The sequence below is a fragment of the Ammospiza nelsoni genome, chromosome 6 (genome assembly GCF_027579445.1).
Source record: "Ammospiza nelsoni isolate bAmmNel1 chromosome 6, bAmmNel1.pri, whole genome shotgun sequence".
Taxonomy (NCBI): domain Eukaryota; kingdom Metazoa; phylum Chordata; class Aves; order Passeriformes; family Passerellidae; genus Ammospiza; species Ammospiza nelsoni.
This window is the reverse complement of record NC_080638.1, coordinates 24010872-24029255: the sequence shown is the minus strand read 5'-3', so window position 1 is coordinate 24029255 and position 18384 is coordinate 24010872. Positions and strand designations below refer to the sequence as shown.

Here is an 18384-nt window from a genome sequence, read left to right as displayed (position 1 = left end):
TCTTACACCCCAGAGAATCCCCAAGTGCTGTGTATGCTCAGCAGCACTGTGCACCTCCAGGCAGAATCTGCACGGGGACAAGAAACGTCGTCAAAAGGCACGGATGGCTTTTTCAAAAAATAAAATAAAATAGCCCCTCCATCTGTGCCAAAAGCTATCGTTTTAAGACCCAGCCTGAAAGATAATTTAGGTATCAACAGAGATGCAGGATGTGCAAGAAACAGGAGGAAGAGATTCTGGCAAAGTGCACCAACTTCATTCGGAATTCCCTCAAGCTCTTTTAGTCCAGATCTTAGTGTACAAATGGAAGTTCATTAGTCATGCTGTGTGTTTCAAATTTTTAACTTTTAGATAACCTTTAAAAATTGAGGTGAGGAATTGAGGGGAACATGGAGTTGGCAAAATCCCAGCAGACATTTGCTGTATTTAGAAAGAGTGAAAAGTTTTTAAAAGGAAGGCGATACAGTCTGGCTACTGCCAGAGTGAACCAAATTTTTTTCTTCTTTTCATCCAAAAATAAACTATTTTTCGTTCCATCTCTCTAGAAAGGATTCTGGCTATGAATTGTGGCAGGGTTATGGGACTAATCTTGGCAATTCTGTCCAAATTTAGAATGCTTATATGATTCATGCTACAGAGACAGTCACACGGAATTCACACCCCTTACTGCTGACTGGGTCCCATTTTCTGCAATCATCTCTGCTGAAAGTTTGTAACAGACCATTAAAAATCAGGTTTTGGGTTGCACCACCATATTCTAACTAGAAAAAAATGGATAGCAACAGGGTAAGATACTGTCCAGCACAAACTCCTTTCAATGATCAGAGCTATTTAAGAATGGCAAAAGGAAGATTTCCCACCTCTGCTTGTTTAACATATTGCTGTAGCTAGCACATGTTCGAAGTCACTGACAGACGCTGTTTTGAACACACAGCAAAACATTATGCAAACTCTTTTAGCCTTCCTACGTGGGTGAGAAGAAGCTTCCAAATAAGAAGTTTACAAGGATTTCAATCTGTAAGTACTTTAGTTAGACTCTGAGCAACTCCATAATTAGAAGCTCATTCTTGAATAGTATGTGTGGAGACTCCTATGTCTCCAAGTATAAGGTTAAAAAATAATCAGCACTGATCACTGGCAACTGTGCTGTGCTACCAATGCTTCTCATACCTACTGTTCCAGATGAGACCTGAAAGAAGAAAATAGGAACCTGAGAACTCAACCCTTATGGCTGTTCTCATTTAAATCCATGTTTTCCCTCACACTAACATGGAAAACACAGCTCAACAAAAACTACAGTCTGGATTCCAACAAATATTACAGAATTTAAAATCTAAGGCACTAAAGCATGAGATTAATTATCATAAAAGTATTAAAATACTATCCTACAGGAGTAGCCATCATCTGTGTGGAAAAATTACATTGGAAATGGTTGCTATTAATACAGCTATATCTGGGGGAAAGCCAGTACCCACATATCATGTAATCTGGTGATCTTGGGCACAACACCTACTAAAACTGCAGGGGACTAGTTAGAATAGAGGTTTTTGTAAACCTACACTGACAATGGCTGCGAGAAAAACAAAAAAGCAGAGGAACTCAGCTAGGGAATACACAACTCCAGAGCATTTAATTGCCATTTTTACCATGTTTTTAGCCTAGGCGATCAAGCAAATAAAAGCAAGAAGCAGGCTCTGTTTAAGGAATGTGCTTTGTTTTCCTGTAATGAGCTTACACAAAACTTGACACACACACACTGCTTTAGTGCCCAGTTTGTGTAAGGCTATAAAAAGTCAGATTTTCATTATTTTGTAGATCACCATAACCTAATCACAACCTAAGAAATAATAAAAACCCTTCCAGTGTGGATATGTACCTAGCACAGTAAAAGGTTTGCTGGTGTTTTGAGACATTTAAATCCTCTACCAGTCTGCAGCAATTGCTACGTGACAGGCAGCTTGCAAGCCTTAGAGTCCCTGAGTGGATTTTGACAGGACAGATTAGAATGTACATTAATTTTACTCTTCAAAGTTTCTTTGGAACTTATTTCCTTCAGAAACAAGAAACAAGGCATTCACAGCTGTGTCACGACTACTCTTTACACAAAACACATCCTTGGCAGTTGAAGTTACTTCAATGGCTTTGAATTTTTATAGCAATTAAATGCTGGATGCCTTGAGTTGTATGTACTCAAGTCTGTTAGAAGTAGTAGGGAGCATTCTGGGGTTTATCCTTTAATGTTATTTTTAATTGCATTTTTATATACACTATTTTCTTAAGCATTCTTTTCAAACATTGGACAACAAGATTCATCTACTAGCAACAAAGTTCATACAGTATATTATCATATATATAACAAATTTGTTTTGAAATACACCTAAAACACCCCACAGTTAAAGCTCCAATTACTGCACTTCAGATTAGTAAAATGAGTTTTGTAGTGAGGAGTGCTTTATCAGATGACAGGTTCTAGTAGATGTCTGAGTCACATGATTTTTTCCATGTATTTAACCATCACAGGTTCTTATCCCTATACTGACTAACCACAGAAATACAGGATATGCACAAATATATATGTTTCCAAGGGGAAAGAAAACCAAACAGAAAACCAATAAGTAATTGCCTTTACCCCCCTGTTCAAAAAGGATTCAGTTAAGCTGCTGGTATGTTGAAACTCTTCTTAGCTTGTGATAAAACACCTACCTGAAATCACCTCAGTTCTACATTTGACAAAGTAACTGGAGGGATCACCTTGTCTTTTCAGGGACTCCCACACCACTTACACTCCTGTGATGTAGCAAACCATACTCATGCATATTGTCCTATCAGCAAAAGAGACAGCTTACCAACATGGACAGAAAAGGCTCAGGACTTTGGAAGCAGGAGACAGTTACTTGATGTTCTATTGTAATGATTGAATTTCAAGAGCTCTGTAATTAAAAGTTCATGGCTCTCCCACAGGGCTGTACTCCTAACTGAATAACTCCTAAGATAAGTATGTGAAGCTTGCTTAGGACCTAAGATGGCATTACATCATAGAACCATACAATACATACAATAGAACCATACACTCCCTTAGCTTAAAGCCATTGCTCCTTGCAACATGCCTATTACACAAGCCCTGCTAAAAAGTGTCCCCATCTTTCTTACAAGTCTCCTTTAAGTACTGAATGAGCACAAGAAGGTCTCCCTGGAGAGGGACCTTCTCCAGGCTCAACAACCCCGAGTGTTCACATCACAGTATTTGCAGTCACAAGCTGCAGTCAAAGGCCTTTAACAATCACAGAATAACACACTGAACACATTCAATAAACATCATAAGTTCCTAGAAAGTAGGCACACATGCAAGGACCATCTCATGTAGTGTATCAACAGCAAGCTAGAAAACACCTCAAGCATGCAGCAACATAGCCCTAGTCAGACAAATAATAGTTTTTGTGAATTAGTCTCAATAAACTTCAATATGGGAAGAAGTCAGTAGACACATCAAGACAAAACACCACAATGAAAGATTTAGAAATATCAGATACAAACCTAAAACACCAATCTCCAGGCCTTCCAATCCTGTTTTGATTCCATTGTAAATATCTTCTCTCTCTCCAAAGTCTGCCACAATGACTTTTGTTTCCACTTTGTACTTCTCCCCTAGAATAAAACAGTTTTGAGAAGTCTGAAATAGTTTACCATTCAGATATTAAGACTGTATCAGTTATTAGGTTTCACAAAACATTTTAAGTAGCTATCATTACACAGGAACATTTTCACCTCTGCAAGAGGAATCCTTGAATTTTAACATTACCTGCACAGAAGTTCATGACATTAAGCCACTTCTGATGACAACATAAATTCTCAAATGATTCTGCACATTTTATTTGTAAGAGACAAGAAAGGTGGCAAGATAGCAAATGATACATTTTTGCATAGAACAGAAAAATGGAGAAATCTGGAAGCACATGTACACAACAGCATTCACGTACAGCTTGACAAGAACATTTTTTTTCAACTTAAGCCAAATGGCAAATTAATTGCTTCAGACAAAGCAAAACAATTCTGTATTGCCCTCCCTTTTCATTCTTACTTCTGGTCCCATAAAACATTTTGAATCTTTAGTTTTTTGAACATGTACCAAAAAGAGAATGTGTGGGTGAACAAGAAGAGCAGAACTTCAAATCTGATCATTCCAAAGCCCTTCTGATGTGCTGTCATCTCCAGCCTTACTAGAACAGGAAAAATACACGTAGGCAACTACATTTTGAAAAACAAGAAGGAACGTAGTAAAAATACTTCATATAAAAAGCAACTCTGCTTTCATCAAGCTAAATTATATTGACTTAAAAGCAGTACAATGTCCTCTCAGACTTCAAAAGAACAGAACAGTAGCTTAACATTGCAGCATCTCTGTTCTGCTGCACCCGACTCCCACCCCAGCATTCCTTAAGGGACCTGTATACAGCTCAAGAAGGATTTTGCAGCACTTTGCCCCCAGCCATTCATAAAAACCAGTGCCATGTTAAAGGAAAAGAATCATTCACAAAAAAGATTAGAAGCAGCCAGATTCCCATGATGCTCCTTCCCATTCAAGGGAAAGCCGTGACTCCCATGATCCTGCCATCCATTCATGCAGAATCATGAATCTACTGAACTCACTGGTTTGCTCGCTGCCTCCCCTCCCCCCCCAATATCCCTAATGGCAGATGAAATTATTTCTGCTCCTTTTCCCATCCTCAACCTCTTCATCTCTCCTGAACAGCTGCATTGTTTAAAAATCCCCTGAGAGATGTTGCTATGTCAAATGACGACGTAAATAGCATTAAGCCCCTACTGCAGCAGCAGCCTTGTGATCGCGTCAGAAGAAAATCAAGTTCAACACTGGAGGGGGGGGCATAGAAATAGTCTATTTTTGAACACAGCTGCTCTAATGTTTAGCACACACATTTGGTTTTTTACAGGACACAATATTAAGGACAACATTAGAGGCTCATCTCATATGTGCAAGTGGACTGGATGGGCAAAGCCCAAGTCACACACTTTAGACACGTGCCATTTTTAACTGTTTTGTGGGAGTGCAGCTGTTGTCACTGCCACTCACATGCTTTGTGAAATGCAAGCTGTTTAAAGGACCCAAACACCATTCTCACAAACTTGCTCAATTGGTACTGTCCTTTTTATACTAAACACTCTTCATTAGGATTGCCACCAATCCGTCTTTAAAGCTTCCTGAAATCACTGCAGAGATAGTGAGAGGACAAAGTAAAGACAAATCTGAATACTATCAGAAATAATACATACCTTTACTATATCTAACACTATAAATAGAAAACAAAAATAAAAGTGTTTGCACTACTATTTATATGAGGCCCTTCTTTGATCCTTTAGAAAATGAGCAAAGAGCCATTACACTTATGGCAGTTAAGCAATACACCTATACAGAGCTGCAGCATCCTTTGTGGGCAGAATGCACAGTACAAGGTATAAAACCATGTGAGAAGTAGAAGGCTGCCCACTAGTATAGCCAGAGTGGACAAGGTCTTTGTGAAGTTGCTCACACAAGCACACAAGACTGTCTTGCCCCTGCAGATACCACCAGCTGATCAAACCCTCCCTTCCCATTTCACAACAGCTTCCAGGTATCCTGTAACTTTTTCATACCCTGTGCACTGTCACAGAACCTGCAATAGATGGGAGGATCCCCTACATCAGAGAAAAGACTATGAGATACACCTGAAAAACCAAATGACAATGCAAATTACATTAAGTCACTTCCATGTAAACTTGGTCTAGTAGTCAGAGCACGAGGTGCAGAGAAGAGCAGGTGTACTCTGCTCTGCGTGAAAAAATGGAAAAGGGAATTTCCTTGATCTTAAGGATTAAGATGTTCTCAAACAGATGGGCTGCAACAGAGTAGAGCACGTTGCTATTTTATCTGCCAAAAAGACACTGAGATGTAGAGTAATAGAGAAAGAAGCAAGTAGGCTATGTCCTTATCCAGGGTATGTAGGATATCAGGTATCTGGGCTACTGCTGTCCAAGAGAAAATCTGAAACTCCTTAATGGAGCTTTCAGCTTGAGGACCAGGAGATACTTGAGAGCCACAGGGAGTGAAAGAAGGGTATAAGCCGTATTTGCAGCCACAGCTAGAGGACCTGAAAGAGCCATTACCTGCCAGCATGTCCAGCATTCCTGATGATATTTTGAAAAGTGGATCTGATGTTTTGTCTTTGGAACTGGTATTTCAAATACTCCTTAGCAGGAGACTAAATATTACAAGCACCAGGTTGTCAGTAGTTGTGCAACCGTCAGTCATCACCTATCCATAGGATGGCAAAGGACATTCAGCAGATCTCCTTCACAATTCCCAGTTCTGACACACTAGTGTCCTAATCATCTCATTTACTAAAAAATTCAGTTGAGAACAATATTTACCCTACAAATAAGTTTGAACCTAAACATTCACATGTCCAGCTAATTTACAGGGTCTGTATTACCTTAGCCAAGACATCTGATCATTTAGCAAGATACCAACCGTGCTCAAAAGTATCCTGGTAAACCAAGAAAATCCTCTGCAATCACAGCATCGTTTGAGAAGTAGATTGTAGACCATAAACAAATTTTCACAGCTGTGGAAAGGCTAAATGAACCAACAGTCCCAATAGTGAGAGCAGGCTGGTGTAAACAGTGTACAAGACAAAAGATGAAATTAACTTTTGCAGAAGATACTGGGATGTATTCTTCCCAAGATCCAGAGAGCAACCCAAGAACACAGACTCCAGAGGCAGAGGCACAGTGCAGTCCAATACAGTGGTCATGCAAACAAAAGCAATACATAAGATATACACTGAAAGGGGAATATAAGAGAACTGAAAAAGTGGCTATTTTTGTAGTGGTAAAAGAATTACTGACTTACTGAGTCACATTCCCATTGTGCATTTCTGCACAATACAGGATGAGACAGTCTGGAAACAAATACACTATTTAACTACATTCTTCACACCAACAGAAGTACAAACACTTTCACACACAAACCCTTGAAGGACACATTACTTTCAGTATCCTCAGAAGAGGACTCCAAATAGTGTTTGAAACCTTAGCTAAGGTGTTACTTATTCCAAATAAGCGTAAGAAAACCTTACAACCATCCTGAGGAACAGCCAACAGGACAACACCTGCCTGATTTCTCATCTAAGATCGTCAGTTACAATATCAGTAGGTGAAGCAAAACTTAATTCCAAGGGCCAGATATGTCTGACTTACAGGAAACATATCCAGTCTTGCTATGCAAGGAAAATGCTAATCTTAACTATCAGGAGAAGTAGGGCACACCTTGTCTACTAAAAAGATTCACTTGCAAAATAACACCACATTGCCTAGAACACCAGGGGGAAAAAAAAAAAAATCACACTGTAATTAAAAAAAAAAAATAAAGCGGAAAGCTAGAAACTACAGTGAGCTACACTAAATAATAACAAAGAACTGTAAAATGGCAAAGAGACAACCATTTTCAATTTTTTAAAATTTGTTTTAAAGTATTTTTAAGTTTGCAAATAATTGAAATCAGCAGCCCTCCTGAAATCTTGGTTCTTGGCTAAGAAAATGCTAAGGAAGTTTTCAGACACAGACAAACTGCGCTTGAAAGAAGGTTCCCCAAGAGGAGCCAGCCTGTGTATTTCGATGCAACAGCAAACATAAACCAGTTTGGTGGTCAGGAGAAGCAGCTCAGTTTACCAAAGAGAAGCAGTGTCAGGGTGTCAGTCGTACCAAGTCTTGCTGGGACACATGAAAATTACAAGATCTTCATCCCTAATAAAATAACATTAGTTCTTGGACCACCTGCTTCAAAGCAGTTTGCTGGAACAGCTTGAATTTGCGCCTTGAGGCAAAACCAGTCAACTTTGCAGAGATGTTTGAGATACAAGGCCCACATTGTAAGCAGGTAATGGGGATGGTTCTTCCAAGATCAGGGAAAGGACATTAAAAACTCTTGCTAGAAGTGAAGCATCTCACCACTTTACATTCAAAGCCAATATAAATATTGCCATCACAGTGATACAGTATAACTCAACTGCTTGCAGAAATATAAAAAAAGTCTCAGTCTTTAGCTTCAGGACAGTCAGAAATTCTAAGCAGTAGAAAAACAGCTCTCTGTTTTTCATCATACAGGAGAGGACAAATTTGTTTAGGTAAGGAGAATCAACTACATCCACAAATAAAGATGCCATCTTCCCAGTATCACTGCAGTGGTAAAACTCATCCTAATCCAGCACTCAGTCTCCAGAAACAGAGTTTGTAACCTTTCAATATAGGGTAAGAAGCTGAGAGATGAAAACAAAACATTAAAACCTCCTTGCTTTTTAGTACTCTATGCAGGACAGAGATGAAGAATTTAAGAGTATAGAGTGGCTGCTGAGAGCTCTACAAAGTATTTGGTTGGTTTTAAGGGAGAGCCATTCATTTTGGGAATGTATCCAATTTGGGACTTTCAGAGTTCACAGAAGTAACTCATAGTGTCATGGATGGATGGAATTTGTTTTCCAGAAGTATCAAGTACTTCCAGACTGGTGGTAGCAGACGTAGAAGCATGTTAAAATCAGCTGGGTATAACAAGAGCTAGTTTTTTGAAGGGTCTGAAACTCTAAAGCTGAATACTGATAATCGAAGAAATCACTAAAAGGAAGCTCTGTTGCACCTGTTGCAGAGGAAGCCTATGCTGTTCCTGCATAACTTAAGATGTCTGCCTACAATTTAACAGTATTTGCTATGTTTCCATAAATTGTTTTAAGTATATGCATATGAACACTTGGTCAAAGCCTCTAGGAATAGGTTCCAATTCCTTTCATTCAAGTACACATGCAGGACTTCCAGGGAATTCCTTACATAGCACAATAGTTGCACATGTAATGTCACAGAAATAGCTTCCTTAAAAAGAGAGAATATTTTAAAAAAATCTAATCACATACAGCTGTGGAGCAGGTAAAACAATGACAGATCTTAATTTAAATGTTCTGTTAACTTTAAGTTTCAATACACACAGACATACAAAAGTCAGTTCATCACTTCTCAGCTTTCACAGATGACTTCAGCTCTCCGAGCCAAAGTCCAAAAACCATTGAGCCATTTGGGTGCGTAAGTTTTTAATGTGTATGTACAGTACTACAAAACAGAGGGAAAACACACTTTATTAATAATTGCCTCCATTTGCTCTCCTCTGACTTCCATTACATCAAAATACATTACAATTTCTAAAACACACTAACCAAGTCAGAAACACATTCTGAGCAACGCAGGATCAATCAATAAGGCCATTCACCCAAATATTGTGCTCAGCATTGCAAGCTTTTCTAAATCAAGCTTGTTCTAATTACCAAGCTAACTAAAAACACAAAATCAAGCAGGCTGTGACAAACAGCTGCAGAGGCTGGCAGCCAGGGGGGCTGCACCCTCGAGTGCTGGCAGTGTTTGAGCGCCTGCAGGCAGCCAGGCGAGCGGAGCTCCCCACGCACCCCTGGCCCCGTGTGCAGGCACGGGGGGCTCCGGGGCCCCGCACGTGCGGCCGCCCCCGCGCTGCGCCGTGCAGAGCCGTGCTGAGCTGTGCTGCCAGGAGTGGTGATTCCCAGAATAGCTCTCTGCAGCACAGCCCCGAAATATCCACTCTGGCTGAAGCTGCACAAGGAGGGGCTAGGGCACAATCCCGAGCTATTTCAGGGGGATGCGCAACGTGAAGCGTGGGAAGGTTGTTATTGTGCAGTAGGCAGCTTCTCAAACTCCCCTTCCTCTCCTCTTTCCCCAACACTATTTTCAACCCCCCATGATTTTTTTAAAATATTCATTGATGTATTTGTTGTTACTAAGCATGAAGAGAGGTATTTTTCATTCACTTAATCATTTTAGGAAGGGCATATGGGCTATTTCCCATACTTCCTGTAACATTTCCTTTCCCTTAATGCCATTATTTTTGTCTGTGACAATGTGTACACCTGACATGTGTATACATGTAAACATGAATTTTGCATCACTTTTTGCAAAATGGAGTCTAAATTCTTCAGCCATATACTTATTAGAACCGTAATTATTTTTAAAAAGCCCAACATCTTTTTTTCAGATTTAGGCTCAACAGAATAAATTCCAGAAAGACCAGAAAAAATACACTGTAAGAAGAACTTAGTGTCACTTATAGAGACTGAAAGCTGTCATACCATGGATTAACAAAAAGAAATTGTGCCCTTACTCTCAAGTAAATTTCAAGACATTTAAGTCAGTCACTCTACTTGAATTAAAGCAAATTTTAAAAGGGAAACAAGTTTCTAGGTTAATTCAGCATTATCTTTTATAGCTCCAATTCAGCATCCACAGTAAAATATTTGCTGTATCCCAAAGTCAGGCACTTAAAAGGACAAGTTTTCCATTTTCTCCAAAGTATTACTTGTAAGGAAAAATCCATTGTTACTTAGTCCCCATCTACTGCTCAAAAAAATAGAGCACCCACTCAGCACTGGGAGTGTGGCACGGAGTTACAGTAGGCATACTTTTATACAGTAGCTACACAAATTTGAAAATTGTTTATTTCTCATATTCAAGGATTTTTTTTAAAGAATTTGTTGTGCAGAACAAATCAACTGAGTTTCCTTTCTCTAGGAAGAGCAACTAACTAGCATTTTTTCCCTCACCACAACATATTCATGAAAAACCATAGAAGCGATTATCACTATTTCCTCAGTAGAGAAGTCTATCAGGGATTTTTAAAGCTCTGACAGATAAAAAGGACTTGATGTAATGGAACTTAACCTGCTAAAAAAGTGACATAAGACTAAAATACACATTCATAGAATGAAGTTGCAGAAGGAAGACAGCACTGTTTGCACCACATAGTCCCTTCTTGTGCCAGAGAGAGACTATTCCTTGCAGGGACACTTAAAAGGCCTGATTTTAAGCCCCTTGGTAATACAGCTTCTACCAGTTGGCTTAAACTAAATTTTCAAAACAGATTTTCACCCAATCCAATGTGAAAACAATCCAATACTTATCTTTTCATGTGATGTTCAGTGTATTTTACACTGAAAGTGATAAGCAATAGATTGCAGCTCACATGTTAACACAAGGTGTTCAAAGGCCCAGAGGTTCTTGTTTTGGCATCCCTAAAGGCTTATGTTACAGATGGGCTGTTAGCAGAGACAGGCATTATGTTCCTGAGTATTACAGAAAATGCAGTGTATCCCCCCCACACAACTACTGCCAGGCAGAGGCAGCAGTGACCCCAAACATTTGCAGGGAAGACAATTCAATACTTTTGAAAGCCAGGTTGTTCAACTCTGGCTTTCAAAAGTACCAAGGAAGGCACTTGCCCATTGATCCAATTACCTAACATGTAAAGCTTTAAGACTCAAGAAACCATTAGGTCCCAGAGTTAGTCCTGATCCTACAGGCACAATATACAGAGTATGAGGCTACTTCTGCTGCATTTATATTCAGACAAGGAAACCCAAAGTCCTGCATTCATATTTAAATAACCTTCATACATTCCTTTCCCTGGACTTCCTGGGTTTATTAGCTATTAGTAAGTACTGCATAGAAACACACTGGCAGTGAGGTTCACAGCAAGCACCTTCTTTCTGGAAGAAACTCACTCAGTCCTACCAGGTGTGAAAAAGCACCATCTCCTAGAGCTTGCAAGCTCACCTACTGCTTTGTGGAACCCCTACACTGACCAATAAAGTTCCTGGTTTTCATCCTTAAAACCACCTGTGACACGTGATCTGTTACTCCCTATGCTGACAGATGATATGGGAAGGAAGTCCTTCTGCAAGGATATCACTGGTCATCTGCAGAACATTTACCTGTGTATGGTCCTACCAGACTGCTACCTCAAAACTCTCCTAAGAGGTGAAGTAGTTCTAGGACTGCATCCTGTAGTCTGCAGGGCATCTGTCAAGTGTTGCTCTCTAAGTAGTCTGTTCAATTTCTTTAAATGAATCCAGACAAAATGTCAATGAGAAAAGTCAAGAGAAGACCATAAAAAAAGAAGGATTAAGCGGGAAAAATATCCAGCCACAGAATCAGAATTCTTCTTAAAGAAGACAAAAATTCAATATTAAAAATAAGCTCCTTTTCCAATAGCTCTATTTTTTACATCAGGGTCATCTACATAATTTATTAACAAATTAATGAAAGTTAATTCAGTTTGAATCCTCTGTCCACTCTCTACAATGCCCACCAACTGCTCCTTTAGTAAGTGGCTCACACAAGGCAAAACCAAGAGAACTTCCTTCGCTTCATCCAAGGGAAACTTTCTTCAGAGATTAAATTCAAGAGTTCATTATCAAAGACCCTCACACTACAACACTACAACTTTATGTGAAAGGTGACTTCAGTGCATCAAAACAAGTCTAAAATATTTGAAACTATTTTGTCAAGTCCAAGCAATATATGAGGATTTCAAGTATGTCAACCTGAACCTGGTTCAGGTGATAGAAGGCTGCAAACGTATTCATTTACCTTAAAATAGATCACAAAAGGTCAGAATAACTGCCAGATTCACTTAGTCTTCAAGTTAAGCTCAGGCAAGTGAATCTTGTCATTTCTGTGCAAAGAATGTCATTTCTGTGCAAAAGATGTCCCCTTCCTCTCAGAACTTGTCTGCATTTCAACCTCCTCTATTAAACACAAATATTCTCACTTGCCAACTCCAAAATGTGAGGAGGATGTACTGGGGTGCAGCAGAGAGGAAATCTGAGTGACAGGGCAGAGATGAAGGAGCCAAGTGCTCCAAGGGAGGTGCAGGTGAGCATCTGCAGGGCCAGGTTTGCCATGGGAGCATGGCCCATTTGCTGCAGTGGGTCATGGTGAGGGATGGGGCACAAGCACAGGGGTCAGCATCACGTCTGCTTCAGGATGCTGCCCACAACCTGCTCACCAAGAAAGCAAAAGAAAACTGTAAAAGCCACCCGCCTAGGAAATGGGGAAGAAACATTTCTGGGTTTGGCACCACATCCCATTTTTGCACTCAAAAATCATGCCAGAGTATTAGAACACAAGAGACCCTGAATATAAGCATGACAGTTATCACTTAATGATACCCAAAATCTTAGGGTTAGAGAGTAGCTCAAGATGAAGCTACCATGACTAAGCAACTTAGACACACTACACATTGGGCTGAGGAAAGCTACTGGAATGAAACAGCTACATAGATTTTTGCAAAATTGCCAAAAATCTTTCTTTCCTTATAGAAGAAACTTGTACTTTCTTATAGACATGTAGCAGAATCCAAGTTTTGAACATTAGTTCCCAATGCATGTAAGGCTGTATGTATGTAGTTTCCAAATATGAAAGGCTTATAGGGTATTCCTATTAAATGTTAATTTTTGAGAATACATTGGAAAAACAATTGATTTCTCTAAATTCAAACAGTTTAATTGGAGCCCATTTTATCGTCTGTGTGTATGTAAAACTAAACCACCAACTTGAAAGCAGTAAATAGAAATTTCCTTTCATTATATAATTGATGACAAAATCTACCATGTTGCTTTTATATGCACTCACCTACAAGTAAGTAGTTACTCAGACTTGTAAGCAGAAACACCAGCAAGCAGTAGCAGTTTTTTCCTGGCTTTTGCAGCTCATGCTCAACTCCATGAAGTGTCCTGTGAAGTTCTCAATTCCCTCAGAACAAACTTATCCAGTGCAGTAACTGAAGCTTTTCTGCCTGCAAATCCATGGTTCAAGAACCAACTGCTAGCACAGAGCACCAGAGATGTCTTGGACCATGCTCATTATTAAATACAGCAAATCAGGAAATAGACTCATTATGTGGCACTCAGACAATTGTCTCCATTCAGAGAGAAATTTTCTTCCTGATCCTCCCTGAATGTTTAGAAGTGTTTAACAATGCAATGCAACAGACACTTCAGAAAAGTGGTGGAACAGTGAAGCAGCATGAACTAAACTAGAGAAGCCTTCTTTACAGTGACCTTAATCGTCTGTGCTTGTGCCTGACAACTTGATTAAAAGATCCATTATACTTCCATAAAACTTATATAATTCCTCATAAAGGTTGTCCATGATGACTGAAGAGGAAATTCTAAATTTTTTCTTCAGTCAGTGGCTAACACTTTATTTCTTAGTAGAGTATCTCTATTATCCAATATTCTCCCTATTGTGTCCTATATTGTCCCTATATCCATATTTCTTAGGGAACAAAAAGCAGAATTTCTCTTTTACGGCAAATCCTACAACACCTAAGTACTCTGCAAAAAAAAAAAGCTTTAAAACATGCTTGAAAACACAGTGAAAAATCTTGTAAAGTCTTCAAAAACTTGTAATTGACCCACTAATTTTTGTTGCTCAAACTGAGCTGCACATTCAGAACATCTGGTGTTCCTATAACATCAATTCAGCCACTTTAATGTGCATATGCACATTAAAAAAAAATCTGCTCCAGGTCAGCTGGCATTTAACATGCAGAAAGACATAGTCCCTTATGATGGTGGTTATACAACTTGTATTTTGTAAATAGATGTCACTCCTAGTTGAAGTCTACCCTATGAGCAGATGAGCCTTCTGAAGTAGAACGAACACACCTGAGTCTGAAAACCCCTGTCATTATTTATGGCAGAGTGTATCTATCCATTCAATAGGATAAGCATGAAATTGATTAACGAAAAGGAGGAGCAAACTGAAAACATGCACAGAATCACACAACTCAAAGAACTGGAATTAGTTAAACAGCTATTCTTCCTTAAAGTGATTAAGAGTCATTACTCAAGAGGAGCAAGCTCTGTGCCAATTTGAAGAACAATGGACCACTATAAAGAAGTTTAAAGTTACCTTAGAAGCCTGCAAGGGAACCATTTAGGTAATTACAGACTTAGCATTAAAAAAGTCACCCACCTTATATATGACAACATCTAAGCAGACTGCAGAGACCACATGGAACTGAATACAAGACAATTCTGTCCAGCTAAAACCTAGCAGGATCTGAAAGTGCAACTCAGGCTTGCTTGTTCATGCAGACTATCCTAACCCTTCAGTAGATGCCACGATGAACAAGGTATACTTTTCAGTAGCTCAGTGTTGTCAAAAGAAGCGTTCTGAAAACCCAGCATGAGTCATCTCAATTCACAACGGTTTAGGAAAGGAAGCAGAAAAATGTTTGGGTAAGGCCTAACAGTAATTATGTATTAAAGGCTGCTTCACATAGGGAAATGTACCTATTTTTTTAATCTGAGAGCCTCCCCCAGCAGCTACCATGTAAGTGCTGAAGCTCAAAGCAGTAGATTTATCTATCTTGTCAGCATCACGCTTAATTCCCAGGGAGAAAGAGATACCCAGACTGTTACAGAAAGGGTTATGACCACCCTCAAGAAGCTTGCCACTTCATGCATAGGTGTTTGATTCCTGAACAAGACTATTTGTAGAAACTTCTTTCAGTTATAGCTTGACTTAGCAAAACTAGTTTATGTAACGTTGCTAGAAACGTGACTGCACATGCCCACACAAATGCAGCAAACTATCATCCAGCTACTGCAGTGAACCACCAAAAAACACCCCCTTGTTGTAGCTTCCTTATGTATGGGCAGCAAGCATCAGCAGTGAGACAGGTTACCCAGGCAGTGACACCTATTCTGCTGCATTTACACTGTCACTACACTGCCCAGAGTGTCACAGGTAGGTCCAGACACTGCCGTGACTGCCTTAAATGAAGGATACTAATGAACAATGCCACTTACTTCCAAATCAGGGGAAGACAGAACTTGATGACAACTTTGCTCTAAGAAAGAATGCTCTTTACAACTTAAACATACACATAAGAAAGAATAATTTTCTGTCTAGAAAACAGTTTGATATGTCATCTTACATTGGACACTAAAAGCCAGAAATAGTGACATTGATATCAACAGAACTGTATGTTCTGAATTTACAGATTCAGTACAACAGCTACTGTTTAGCAAGTTGAAGTCCTTGAGTTTTTCAGTCATCCTTACTTTCACTCAGCAATCCTTTACAACTTCACACAGCACAGTGTGTTGACTCTTTACTTAGGGGATTATGCTTTATAGTAAAACAGTGCCACTAACAAATACACAGATTTTTTTAGTAAATTTAAGCAAAAATTATACATTTATGACCTTGGAAAGAGAGTAAACCATTTTAGAAAGCCTAAACAAGACAAGAGAGGGTAGCACAGAAGCATCACCTTAAAGCTTTCTTTGCCCAACATCATTATGCTGAGAAACCTGTTTTATAGTACACAACTTCTACTCCTGCTTATCAAAACCTTTTCACATGGTTATATTTCTCACTTTATCTTGACATACACTACACAAACTAATAACCTTGCATGAAATATGCCTTAATAAAAGAGATATAGATTAGAAGAGGAATTCTTGTGGTTTAGATTATACTTTGCTCTGATTGGGAAATCATTTGTCAGCATGAGACTTGAGGAAGTTTTTTTCCTAACTGATCCTGTAGAAATACCCATTTGTGATTGAAACACTAAAGTTGCTCCCTTATTTTTCCATTACAGCCATTTACTACACACTTACTGAAGAAACAATCCCTAATACACGTTCTTAAACACATTAACTCATTCCATATATTCTTATGACTATGAACACTCATCACCTCAAAAGAGCTTACAGGTCTCTAATATATTATTTGAGTAGTTTATTCAAACAAAACAAAAAAGAGGGAGATGGGACAAGCTACCCACAATAAATCTGTATACTTGGTAAGACAGCAAATAACAAAGAAAACACTTTCAACAACTTTTAGTTGCAAAGAAACCACCCTTATGGCTGGACCCCATTAAATCAAACTTGCTTCAAACAGAGAGAATATTCAGATGGAGAAATGACTGCATGTTTCTTGCCTTATTATGATTTTAGACAACTACTACTATGTGAATAGGTGGTATTTCAGTCTGGCCTGGTAAGCTATTCTTATGGAAGACTAACAGTTTTAGGAGTACTTATTTCAGAATTAAGCCCTATTGTTCTCAGAAGTTAAATATGAAGAGCTGTAAAATTGAACTGCAAGGCCTTTACCACTTATATCTATAACATTTGCACTGTGCACAAGAGCAAACTCTTTTCAAAATCAGAGCTGTATATATTAGCATGTATGAAATTCATGTGCAATTGCATTTATTTATAAGCATGCCAGTGAAGTTTAGGGAAGAAGTTTTAACTCACTTATTTCAGTAGAAACCTGGTCCAGTTTTTCTTTTGACCTACTGATTAGAACCACCTTCATTCCACGTCTTGCTAACTGCAAGAAGACAAAACAGGAGACATTAGAATAGTCATAAATCACTTCCAAGTTAGTATCATAATCAAAGCAATTGCAAAATTCATCAAACATCTCAACAATATATGACCAGCAAGTCTGAAAAAAATACAATTTTAAATAGAGATACAAAGGGGAAAACCAGGATAAATACTTCCATGTTATTTCTTATTTAATTCCATTCACACCATGCTATCTTCTCAGTCATCTAATGGAGGTGGATAGGCACATTTATAAAACAGAAAACAAACAGTGGATATTTTACAGAACTTTTACACTACCTCTGCAAGTCAGAGCAAAGATATTATTATCCATAATGAAGTTTATCATGCCAAGTTGAGATATCCATGGTCACTTGAACACCTGTGTTGCAACTCAATACTTCCTCCCTTTAGTAAGGCTCCACTCTTACTTTGTACTACTCATAGGTATTAAGGTTAATTTACTTCTAAAACTCTTTTAGGGAAGCTATCTGAGGAAATTAAGATGGGGCCAGAGCATACTCTGGTCATCAAATCAGACCTGCCACTGCAAGTTTAAAATGAGATCTAACAACTCAACTGAAAAGTGTCTGCAGGACGACAGCTACATATCTGAATTACTCTGAAATGAAAATTATGTTTGTGACTACTACAAGTAGAAACAATGTATCTGTCCACAGTTCAAAGTGGCTTTGACACTTAAGACCTACACATAAAAACTATGTATGTTGTCATTGCTCCAGTAAAGCTCCTTCACTGCCTTCAGAAGCTGATGAGAATGGGACTCTGATGGAATTTTTAAAAAACCACAACAACAAAACACACAGACCCAAAACCCTCAAAACACTACACCACAGTACAGCCACAACCTGAAGTGGTTTAAAGCTGTCCACTTTTCTAGCAGGCGAATGCAAAGCAGCAGTGATTCTGTCAGACAGAGGTATGGCAGAATTCATCAGTGAACTCTCTACTTTACTTCCAGGTGTGATCTCTAAGCAGTAGAAATCTCATACTAGATCTCATGAGCATAGAGTGAGGTGTGGTGACACCAAAGACACCACAGGAATCACTAGCAAAAAGCTGCCAGGTTCAGGCTCACAGGCAACTTAAGCCTTCTGCTGGAGAA

General features: G+C 39.0%; 1 protein-coding gene across 1 annotated transcript in view; it reads right to left on the bottom strand.

The window, feature by feature from the left end:
- Nucleotides 1-18384, bottom strand: part of HSD17B12 (hydroxysteroid 17-beta dehydrogenase 12) — an 81830-nt gene that overhangs the window by 28970 nt on the left and 34476 nt on the right. Inside the window, 2 exon segments of the mRNA XM_059474185.1 lie at nucleotides 3535-3645; nucleotides 17184-17259. Coding sequence (XP_059330168.1) covers nucleotides 3535-3645; nucleotides 17184-17259 — 187 coding nt within the window.